This window comes from Lathamus discolor, chromosome 3 (genome assembly GCF_037157495.1).
Source record: "Lathamus discolor isolate bLatDis1 chromosome 3, bLatDis1.hap1, whole genome shotgun sequence".
Lineage (NCBI taxonomy): Eukaryota > Metazoa > Chordata > Aves > Psittaciformes > Psittacidae > Lathamus > Lathamus discolor.
In genome coordinates this window covers 135942068-135954916 of record NC_088886.1, presented here as the reverse complement: position 1 = coordinate 135954916, position 12849 = coordinate 135942068, and the positions used below count along the sequence as shown (strand labels likewise).

Here is a 12849-nt window from a genome sequence, read left to right as displayed (position 1 = left end):
TTTTCTGGGCAGAATGAATAGAAGGTTGGAAGAACAAATTGGCACTGTGAAAGTTTTTCAAAAACAAAACTACTTGTATCTAAGCCAGACGAGAGTTCTGAAGTACATGTATCTTTACAAATCAGGCTATGAGGAACAGTCCAAATATAACTTATATCTAATGTCATTGTAATAGACCTCAAAGCTGGTCTTTCTGTAACACAGCATGTAACCAAATGACCCAACATGAAATGGAATTTATGATGCTAGTCTTTCCAAGCCCAGCCAATTTTGATTTTGGGACTCCATTTTCTCTTGACACAAGTTCTGTGCAGTCTCAGAAGGTCAATAAAAGAACAGAATAAAATAATAGAACACTTCATATATCTACATTTTCTAGTTTAGATGGTCAGAACTTTAAAAAAATTTCTAGTTTGGTCAGCAGCTGAGCCCCTTATAGGTTCAGAAAATCTGGTGAGTCAAATTGAAACAGTTTGCGGTCTTTTGTCAGGTCGCTGATTAAATGTATTGCTAAGATGCTAGTGAAGAGTTGATAGAGAAATGTTTAATGTCATACACAGGATTTTTAAATTGAGAATTTGAAGGAAGATCTTGTGAGAAGTGGAGTTTCTTAGTTGATGGCAATAGCTGTATGAATGTTGGTGCATATATAATATGTATATTAAATATCCAATGCTGCAATATATATTATATATATATATATATTTTTTTTTTTTGTCATAAACATAGGCTTACATGTGCTTTCAGATGCCTGGGTGTATTGATCATGATTGATCCCAAATTGCCACTTGCAGGTTATACTGACTGGTTCTGGGTGAGAAGTAACGTTGCTGCACAAGTGTATTCAGTAACAACATAGTGTAATAGCATACAGATTTGAGCTGCTCAATTCTCTGACAGTGGGCCAACAAATGCCTTCAAAATATTTACACTTTTATTGATCAATTTTAGCAATAACTTGCAAAAATCTCCAAATCTTATAATAACATTAGAGTTTTTTAATTTTCTTACATAAGTAATTTTCTGTTTCACTGTGTGTCAGTGTTATGTGTTGTCTTTTGCACCTAAACTTGAGATTTTATGTAATAGGTGTATGCCGGAGCAAAGCACTTACTGTTCATACACAATGGGAAATGTGAAGAGCAAGACAAGTTAAGATAGTCTCGTGTAACAGACTGTTGTAAAACTTTAAAAAGTAAAAATTTGATTTACAAAAAAAAGGCATAAAACTACTTTTGAAAAGTGTTTTATTTCTGTCTTATATTTCTTATTTTGAAGTGGAATTTTTGTGAACTACAGAAATATATTCTGTTGTAAAAGTTACTTTAAAAGACTAATTTCTCAAGCAGTTGGAATTAGACTTATTTACAGAGGCAAACATTTCTTCTGCACACTGCATAATCATTAGATCTGTTTAAAAAAACAATTTCTTGAGCTTGTAAGACAAGTTGCATTTCTTTTGTGTATTGGAAGGTTTTAAAGTTGTAGCATCTTCAGAATGAGTGCATGTTCATATTCTATTGCCTCTGAAATAGCTGGGAAAGTACGCTGTTGGAAAATCACTAAACCAGAAAGACCTGCTTGTGACATCCACAGTAGCTTAACATGAAGTGGAAGAATAGTCAATTTTTTTAATAGCTTGCATGCAGGACCAGTTTGCATGTGTACTTGGAGGTGGTCATTGATAGGCCAGGTATGGCTTTATGACTGAATTTCTACTATGCAGAGGTTGCAACACGAAAACGTTATTGGACTAGTCTGTTTTGGGGGTAAAGGGGTGGGGTTTTTGTTTGTCTCCACTGTAGAAAATTGAATGTTTTATATCTATCAGCTATCATTCTTCTGTACATTCCTGCTGTAGCAGCCACTGCAAAGTGACTGTATTGTCCTCTAAACTACCGGAACAGTTTTTAACATGCCCTTTGCTTTATCAGCATTTTTGCTGACTGAGAAGCCTAACAAGTACCTTTACCTGTGGTAATTTAGAATCTGCTAGTGAAGTGTGGGCATTTATTTGTGTTACAGTTTTCAAGTTGAAGCCAAAATTCATTTGTTGACATAATTCTTGAACGTGCTTTTATTTAATAAAGAGGGAACTATATACTTAGATTAAATTGTAATTTTATTTACTGTGATGATGGGAAAATGCAAATGAAGCAGAGAATTTGGTGATTAGTATTTTACAGAGGAGTCATTTACTATAATTATATGTTTTTAACCAGTGGGATTATCATGTTCTGTTAACCAGAGTCTTTCCTGACTTCTTGTAGGATTCTGAGTAACAACAAGATCTTATGGTTGAAGAATGGCTCTTTCTTTGGACTGAGATCCCTGGAGAGACTGTGAGTAACTGATCAGCTTTGTTCCACCTTCAATTAAAAAGTCTGTGTATTTAAAATATAAAGCCAAACATCAGATAATGAAGTTGAGATGCTCTGAACTGTACTGCACAGTAGAGTTTCTGGGCAGTCATCAAGTTAAGAAACAGCATAAAAATGAGTGAATGGGGATGGATGTGGAAAATACAGGAAAGCACTGCCATCAATTTGGAACTAAAATAAACATCCAGTCAAAGACTTGTACTACACTATGTACACTATCACGGTGAAGACTGGTATATGTAATGGTAACACTAATATACCTGACATGTAGTTTAGGTTATTTAACTCATTGGTCTCCAATACTTCCATTTTAATACTATTCTGATTTTAATTCTATTCTCTATTTTTATTATATTCTAAAGAAATTGGACAGCATTTATCACTGTAGCAGACAATGACATTGCTAAAGCTCCATGGCCAATATTTGAAGTGGGGAAGAGGAGTTCAGGAGCAGCTAATACATTAGAGGAGGAAATATTTGGAAACTTCAATGCAATAAATAGCAGTATCAGCTATACGGTAATAACACTGCCTGCATATAGGTCACTTATTTGAGAATAATCATGTGAGCAAGTCTAAAAAGGCTGGTTTTTATATCTATATAAAACTTATTTTGCCAGTGCATCTAAAATGAGTAATTATATCATTCATATCTTAAAATATCTCCTGCAGTTTAAGCTGAATTATGTTTATATTGCTTTGTGATAATGCCTTCAATATGTAGAACTGTTGATGTAAAGGAGTTGCTACATTCATGAAGGCATTAATATATATGAATGCATGAATGTATTCTACATTGAATGAATGTTACCATATGTAAAAAATTGCATATTAAAATCAACTTTAGCTAATATTTTACTATGTATGTGTGAGATATGCATTCTGTTTAGGATTGTGTAATAAGGTGCGTAAGTATATGATACTGAGATATTTGAATAATATAAATGCAATTTAAAAACAAACAATATATTCCAGGGTCTGGAATAATCTCTTAAGCACCTTGAAGGGTTAGGATAAAGCTAACTCTGAAGGGTTATGAAAAGCAATCCTACATTTTCTCTGCATTTAGTTAATATTGGCAGCGATAAAAGGTATTGAGTGAAGAATAGTTGTGTATTATTTACTAAGTGGTTTAATCTTGGCTGTAATAATGATATGAGGTTTATAAAGAAGTTTATAAATATTTTAGACAAAACAATTTAGCATAGGAGATAGGATTACAAATTTATTACAAGAAGGGAAATTAGTACTTTAAATTCTGATGTACTGCATGTAAATCATCAGTGTTTAGAAATAGAGGGAAACATTTCCTCTGGGTTTGCTTTTTTTAAGATTTAATTTACACTGGGGAATGAGCACATTAAGAACTTCTAGTTATCTAGTTAGAGAAATTCTTCAAACTGAAACGACACGGCAACCAGTATTGAGAACAGTGAGAAAACAAAAAAATGCTTCACGGGTGTAGCCTCAAGTATCATCACCATCTAAACCTTCTTAATTTTATTGCTTTGAATTTTCACAACATTACAGATAAAATGAGTGAGTATAATCTGTTCTGTATGTAATGATGTTTGGCCATGGCTCTAATACAAAATCTGTAAGTGGTCCTTGAAGCAAAGACTAGAATTCAGGCAATGACAATCTCATCATATTCAGATGCTCTGTTTCTTGTTATCTGGTCCCATACACTTATTTTCAATATATGTGAAGTCTGAGTTTCAGTTGGGGGGTTTACAACAGCTGGAATAGTCTACCAGGAGGTGAGTGTAAATGTACATATAGATAAGTGCACTTAACCCTTGGACAAAGGTTTCCCTAGCTTTGCCTTTTCCGCACAATCTAATTCAGAGCAGTACTTCAGGTACTGCTTAAAATGGAGAATCATCATGGAGAACCAAAATTTACCAGTAAGAACTTTTGTTTCTTTTCTGAAAGGAAGTGTAGAGAATCTTATGAAGTACAGTAGCAGGAGAATGCAGCTTCCTTTAAGATAATGATAAGTTTACAACATCAGGTGCTTAGCATGCAGGATTACTCATTTAATTTGGCTTAAATCCCATTGAGAATGAAAATTTAGTAATGTGTATGGCATAGAGGCAAGAATCATGTGTGTCTGTAATTCTTTTGTGGTTACCATGTGCTCATGAGCCAGAAGAGCATTAGCTTACATGGAAAGTGAAATCATTCATTGTCAGGCTTGAAAACTTTAGAGGAGAAGAAAAATTTCAGGTGGAAGTGAGTTGCTTGTAATTTCTGTCACTTTACTCTCTTGGAATGCTTAAAAGCTCTTTTTGAGCAAGGGACAGTTTGAAGCCCTGCTCCAGTATGATAGTGACACCTTTCTACTTTTGTTTTTCAATGCATGTCACAACAGGAATTAGATTACAGATGTGTGAATCCTCCCAAGTTCTAGTGATTTCTCGACAGAATATTACACGAGTGAGAGACCTCACTGAGCAGTTGCTTCAAACAAGGACTTCTGATTTTATACAACTTTAATCAAGCAAACTGAGAAATATATTTGCATCTTAACTGTCCATTTTAAGAGTACGACTGAATCAATTTCTCTAAAGCAAAGACTACTGTAGAACTCTTTTATCATATAATGTATAATATAGTACATTTTATATATTATAGTGCAATATATATATATAATATATATAATACATTTTTTTCAAAACGTAGTTGGACCTGATTTGTATTTATTTCTGCAGAATTCTCAGAAAATTGCATTTTTTTTTCAACCATAGTGTAAGTATTACAAGGTTTCTATTTCAGATTGCCTTAAATTCTGTTACTGCTATAAAAGGAAATATGATACTAGTTTTTTAGGGGTACAACCAGCCAGCCAGGAAAAAAGATGTTTGGGGATATAATTATTTCCCTTTTAGTAATAGACAGATAATCCTGTATTTGCTAATACTCTATTAATAATGAAACATGTAATTCTGTCATAAAAACTATATAAATAATAGTGATCAAAATACATACATTTATGAAATTTTAGTGTTTTTACTAGGCAGTTTGTAAAAGTGCTTTGGAAAGCACTGCCTCACAAAAGTTGCTTTTTCTTTATTTTGTATGTGTGTGAACCGTAACTCATGAGTGTTCTATAGAGATGGAAATCTCTTGCTCCCTAGTTTGAGTTTTCTGAAACTAGGAATTGCTGCTTTGTTCTTGTTTGGAAAGGCAGAGTCGCAAATGTGTTACGGTATCTGGATCATAGTGCATCTCTGTGCCACTGGGCTTACTTTATAGTACTAACAAGAGGCATTAAGAAGAGAGTATAATTTTCGAGAATAAAATATTCTGTAAACTTAGGTTTTGTATGGTGCTTGGTTATATATGCCTTGATTTGGAATAAAACAGAAATGTCGGTAAGAAAATAAACTGTTTTGAAGCAAGTGTGGTAAGGAAACTGTTGGCTAAAATATGAAGAGCTTTGTGGCAGTTCACCAGAGAAGCTCTACAGACCATAAATTCTAGATTACAGTGAGCACCTTGGACCCATTTCTCTGATACGCATTCAGGAGGCTGAGTTCAGTTTGGATCTGCAGCTTGGGGTAAAGACTTCACAGCTTGCAGTGGTTTCAGTTCCACTGTTTTTCCTGTTCGTAGTCACTGTCCTATCTTACTGGGAGGTGCATTGATCTGAGCAAGACAGCATCAGTTACCGTAGGCATTTAAATAAGCTTTTTGTGTACTCTGGGTACCATAAAAGAAAGGCAAAGTGGGTTTTCAAAATGGTGAAACAGTGAGGTAGTCCTTTCAAGTAAGTCTCTGCAATCCAAAAGCTCATTTAGTTAAAAAAGTTTGGAGGATCTGAACAACTCTAAAATTGTCTGTGTATAATTTGATAGTATAGTTTTCCCATAAATTGGAACAGTACACTAAATAGCAAATCTGTGACTTAGTTTACTTTTTTAAATTATTATTTATTTGTTTGTTTTTAACTTATAAGCAGTGGGGCTAGCCATTGCTGTTACCCAAGGAATCGTAGGCTAGTGCTGATAATTAAATTACCAGAAGATAACTTATCATGGCAGTATATGATCTGGACCCTTTTTTAAAGACATTGCAGTCTCTGGATAGTGTGCAGCAAAGTAATATCATTACTAACAGTTGTGGCAAATCTTTTTATGCTTGAGAATATTTGGTCAGTCATGGTCCACAGGATGCTTCTAGGGTCAAGGACTGATGTGTTCGGCCAGGTACTTCAGCTGTGCTGGACCTGAACTTAAGATCTAGTCTAGTAAATGAATCTCATCCTGATGTCAGCTGGCAAAATCAGTATGTGTCTGAGCTATTATCCACACTCCTAGTTTTCTTACCTTCTACAGCAACTGTTCCATCACAATTTCTTGTGATGCAACAATAACCCCTGTCCTGCATTAACTCCCTATGTTGCCTCTAGCTGGAAGCAACCTGTTGTGGCTTCTTCACTGTTGTCTTCCTTGTTCTTAATGAAGTTGATAATTTACTTGGAATTTTCTGAAGTGGGTACATGATGTTTCTGTTTCTCTCTTTCACAACCAAATATACTTTTTCATTAAGATTATAGGAGCATAATTACTTTTGAGACTGCTGTCCCTGTGGCTGAAACTCTTCAATGAATTCAGAAGCTACTGATAATAAACATAGACAAACAGACCATGACTGCATAAGCAGTGTTTCCTTGGGAAATCAGGATGGGAGAGCACTAAGCAAGATTACACATATTTTTCACAGTTGCCCCAGAAGGAAAGCATGCAAGACACTAATAATTTGACAGTGACTGTTTTACAGAAAATTGTTGTTATGTTTTCACAGTATTCCTAGACATGTTTCTAGATAAAGGAAAATAATACTGAAGTATTTGTGAGAATTTAACATTGAATGTATTTGTAATTTTTTTTACCTGTATAAATTAGTCTTACTTAATCACCTGTCACTTAAATTGTGTGTACTTTCGTTAAATGTTGCTGTGTTGTAAAGTTCCCAACTGTGTGGCAGTGCCATGCAGTCACACGTTGTCCTCAGTTATTATTAGATAAGATTGCATAAAAGATACTTTCAGTAGATTTCAGTATGACATTCTGCAACTATATATTGTGCTGTGCAATTGAAGTAATAACACATTAACTTGAGGGAATGAAAGGGCTGGAAAGACAACCACAACAAATTAGGCCATAGAAAAACATGTTAAACAGCTGGTATAAAAATATGGCATTTAGATGTTCTTTAGCAAAACTCAAGTGATGAAAGGGTAAAATATAAAGGGTTTACATTCTGATATACCAATGTGCTTCTTTAAACATACAATTTACATTCTCTAAATTGCTGGTCACTTAGTTTCTTTTCTTGCCTATGTTTTTTAAATGTGCCTGCACACGCATGAAGAAACAGAGATGTTTTTCCTAGGCACTGTGAAGGATTTTAAATATGCTTCAGGGAGTCGTTAAACAATTTTATTTTCAATATGTATGTATGCTATCTTTAAAGTTAAAAACATGACAAATTAAATTTAGAATTATGTGCTCTTTTTTGGATTGTTGTAAAAATAAAATAAATCTAGTTATTATAAACTAAGAATATTACAGAATGACAGTTAGGATCCAATTGTACAGTTTGCAGCTAAGAAGTATGCCCCTGACATCATGCATGGACATTTAACAGAAAATAGATTGGTAATCTTGGAGACCTCAATGACTGTGTTAATTCATTTCAAATGCTGTGTTTAGTGAAAATCTATAGTGTTACTCAGGGAAAGGGCAATTTTAAAACCTGTTTCTTAGAGCTGTTTGATGTGTGAGTAATTACAGCATGATTGAAACAGTTCGGTTTTATCTATTTTGGAAAAAAATATGGAGAAAGAAAAATCAGTGCAAGCTCCTTTCAAGTGTCTGAAGTTTTCCTGACACTGTTTCTTGTATTTAAAATCCCACATGGATTTAGTAAATTCTCTAGACCTGGTTGATAATGATGACAAACAAGTTCTTTGTTGAAATTCACCCCAAATATTCTCAAAGAAAAAAGATACAAACGCTTCAAGCAGTATTTTAACTTGTCTAGTAATATGTCCAGGAGTCCTGAGGAGATGTAAGCAACATTTCCTGTAAGATTTCTTGTTATGTTGAAATCGTTTACAAAAATCTTGTTATGCTGCATTACTATAGAGGATATTCCAGTAGGTGAGGATGGATGGGAATAGTTATGGAAAAGGATTTTTCTCCTGGAGCGACACTTTACTTTGTGCACATACTCTAAACTAGACTGAAAATTCTTATTCCTCTTGATGCTTGTTGAACTTTGAGTTACCCTTTTGGTTTCAGTGCCAGATTAAGATTGTCCTTCTAATTACAATGATGTTGATGTTAGCATGAAGCAGGATAGTTCTCTTTGCCAATTCTAGATGCAGCTGATCTAGCTCGCAGGTTTTTGGTCAATGTTAAGTATGCTTGACTGCAATATATCTGTACTAAGGTAATTATAAATGTTGAGTTCAAAAAGGAAAGCTCTAAAAATTCGTGAATTACCGAAGTTAAGGTCCATGTTCTTCCAGATAGACATCTACTGCAAATAACAATTTTGAAGAGTTAAAGCTTCTCAGGAAATAGAGCTTTACAAATACAGGGGTGGGGGGTGGGGGTGGGGGTGAAGCTATGAATATATGTCAGGTAGCATGCAGATCAGAAAGAGGGAAGAAAATATTTACCCATATAATAATTATTTTTTAGCTAAAATTAGAATAACTGTTTGTGAAATGAAAGTTTTTGATGCTTATCCTGAAGCATGAACAGAACCAATTTCTGCCATGAAAATTAGTGTTAAGCTGGTAAACTGGGATGTATTTTTCAGAGTTTAATACATACAGATGCTTAGCCATCCTATATTTTTTTGTTGACCATGAATGCCATGCTCAGATACTGAAAAACATTTTTGTCTGGGTTTATGCCGTATCCCTGGGTTAGGAGCAGATTTCTTACATATAATGGGGCTCTTTCTGCATCCACCATGGCCAGTCTTCCTTTGCGGTGATAACAGCCTGGATGCTCAGGGATTTTGCATCCCTCTGGTGCTTGGTTGTCTGCCATTGTGATAATTTTGGTCATGTCATTCAGTAACGCCAATATTATGTTTATTCTGATGCAGCCAGAAGATAGAGACATCCAATTAAATGCATGTCTTCTTTAAATATCTAACTTATCTATCAATGAGGTTTATAACATTTAAATGAATTATTGCTAAATAATTAAATGCATGTCATAAAAAAGTGTTTTTTTTCCCCATAAAATCCATTTAGTTTCACAAAATCCAATTTCTATAAAACCATTTTAATACCTTGCAGTTTCAATGACATGGATTGGTGTGACAGATTGGTGTAAATCTGGTATCAGACTGAAAGGAGATACAAAAATGATCCTTGTAGCACCAGAATATCTTCAGTTCCTCACTTTGAAGATTTTTTTTTTTTTTAGCATCCATTATGGATTCCTCATTAACATTTAAAACATTTGAGTTATTTTGTAAATAATGCAAATATACAGATTTATTTATTTATTTATTGTAAATAAAATGTCATGTTGTAATGAAAAGTTGCCCCTATCACCTTACTTAGCTAAAATTATCTTATTCATAGTGGGTAATTTCCAACTAACTGTTTAAGTTGGACAGCTTTACGGCTTGGCAGTATTTATTTACTGACAGATTTCTTTTGTCATTATTTGACCCTGGAATTTGGCATACAGCTAAGAGTACTTTTTAGCTAGCATGTCTTTTGCTTAAAGGAATTAATCCTTCTTATTTAAAAAGGTGTTTGTGTAAATGGGTAATTATATGCATGCTGTAGCAAATGTGTAACAGTCAAGTAACAGAATACATATTGATGTTAAACAAAAGAGTCTTTTAAAAGAAGAAAATCTTTGGAAAGAGGAGGCTTTATTTGAGACAAGTGATTGAAAATCAGAAACTCTCTTCTTTTGAATTTTCCCATAAATTTTCTTTCTTAATGGGTAAAAGTCAGCTGTCGCTGTCCTATCGAATGTTTTTTGTTTTTTTTTTCTTCTGTGCCCAATACTACATTAGAAATATGCCAAGCAAGAGTGAATGTAATGAACCAAATTCTGACCCAGCACTAGAAATTAGTTTGCAGAACTGATATTCCCCTTCTCCTAGTATTGTCATCACAACCAATATGCGTGTGTGTATTTTCTGGGTTCAGTGTTCTAAGTATAAAATGAGAGAGATCCATGGATGCCTTGATTACTGTGGCTTGATAAATATGCCTGTCTGGTTACATAAGCAGCAAGAGGCAACAGCAGATGTGAAGGATCCTTTGAAAACATGAAACAGAAAACTGGACTTTGAAAAACCACTGTTGGTCCTCATGTAGACATAAAGGACTGCAAGGTGAAATGCAGTTCAAAGTAACTATCATTTGGCTGCAGGCAGTATTTTAATGAATTGCACAGTAGGAGGATATCTAATCTGTATTGTTGCATAGAAATTTTGAGAAATAGAGGCAGGATCAATGTCACAAGTCACATTGGGCAATGAAAAATTAGCTTTTCATTGTAATTCTGGAGTCCTCCATGTATATCTAGATTACATCATATGACTAACAACATTTCTCATTTAGTAATTGAAACGTGCATTTTTTTGATGCCACTCCCCCCACCCAACCTAAACCCAAGCAAACAAAACCTTCCCAAATTCTCCAAACTCCAGAACCTATTATACCCTAGTGTGCAGTACCAAAGAAAGATTTAGCATTATATCAGGAATTATAAAGCTCCTGTTAGTATGACTGTCAGAGTCAAAGGAGATAAAAATTAAAAGGGAAATTACATTACCTTCTTTTGAATAGACACACTGTAAGTCTTGCAAGCATGCAGTAACATTCGAAGCACTTGTAATGTAGTCTGACAGAAAGATAATGTATTTTTTCCTCTAGTAATTTGTTATTAACCAGTAGAAAATCACAATGCTGGCTATTAGACATCATATACTTTATATTTTAGAGGATGAGACAACAGGAAAATACCCTCTATATTTACTTTTGTAGAGCTGTTATGCCATAATGTGCACAAAAACCCCCAAAACCAACCACAAAAACCACACCCAAAAAGCAGTAATTCTAATAAGAGAGGATGTTTCTTTTTGGATAGTATAGCGCTGTTTATAAACAGCAGCAATTAACTCTGAAAAATGTGTTAGTAAAATCAGTTGCATAGTTTCAGTGCAAGGGTCTGGAATCAAGTTTCTTTCCCATCTCTTCTTTCTACCTTAAAACTTGTCTTTTGTTTGTCTCCTAAACTGCCACATTCATTTCTCTGGTTCTTGTGGTATTTTTTTCCCTCTGATAGAAACAACATGGGCTACCAGGCCATGTGTCTTTCCTTTAATTCTACGCTTCATAATGAGACATAAGACTTGCCAGCCCTGCGTTCCCTCGCAGGAGATGTTCATTGGCGTGACGGCTGTTTATGCCATTCTGAATGTGCTGCTGGGATTACATTCCTTCAGTTCTGGTGTGAAAATATGGTTTCAGCTTGGGCATGAAGTTGCCAGCTGCTGGTATGTATGTGGTATAGTATAGATATTTAATACTTCAGTGGTTTGCCAGGTTGCATTGCTGTACTTTTGAGTATAGCATTTTTTTTCCTTGAAAAAACAGATTAATGTTGGAAATGCTAGCATGGCAAAATAAATGTTGTGTGGGGACACAGCAGTTTCAGGAACATCTTTGTCATAGATGTCAGTATTTAATTTCAAGTGGTTTGTGTTCACATAATCTTTTTGAAATGGTAAAGCTGAGTTACACCACATAGGACTGATGCAAGCTGCATATCTTTTCTGTAAAGAAATGGCAGACTGGTTGGAGAAGTAGGAAAAATAGAAATGTGGTTTCACAGCTGTTTGATAAAGTCACGGAGCAGCATGCTGGGAAGACAAGCTGATAAAAATTAGTGTTAGTTGATCAATAATAGCTAATGTTGCAAAGTGAGGTAGGAGGTGAATTGATAGCAGAGTCCTTGTCTTCAGTATTTTCTGGTTTTGATCCCTCAGCTGTGGGCTGTTGATTGAACGTTTCAAACTCTAGACAATATTATAGCATGTCTTGTATTCATATGCAATGTGGTCTTTAGTGTGTTTACTGTCTGTTGCCTCCTCTGGTAGTATATGTATATGAAATGTAAGACACATCGAGTTCTGAAAAGAAACATTTCAACATCATGATGTTGTTGGGTGAAAGTCAGTATCAGAAGAAAAGCTCCCAACTCCATCCTTCCCTCCCAAAGAGCTTTCTGGACTCTACTGATACCTGTTGTTTTGGGGTTTTTTTTGTTTCTGTCTTTGACTTGATATCAATTCAGAGACTTTTCTCATTGGCATGCTTACATTAGATGATCTTAAGGTCCTTTCCAACCCTAACTATTCTATGATTCCGTGTAAACTATTCTCTTCTAAAATTCTTGTTTGTAGACTA

At 34.6% G+C, this 12849-nt stretch overlaps 1 protein-coding gene across 1 annotated transcript in view; it reads left to right on the top strand.

Moving 5' to 3' along the window:
• The window catches only part of LOC136010575 (adhesion G protein-coupled receptor A3-like), a 286770-nt gene that overhangs the window by 44628 nt on the left and 229293 nt on the right, over positions 1-12849 (top strand). The window contains exon 2 of the mRNA XM_065671986.1: positions 2271-2342. Within this exon, the coding sequence (XP_065528058.1) occupies positions 2271-2342 (72 nt within the window). The remainder of the gene's footprint in view (positions 1-2270; positions 2343-12849) is intronic.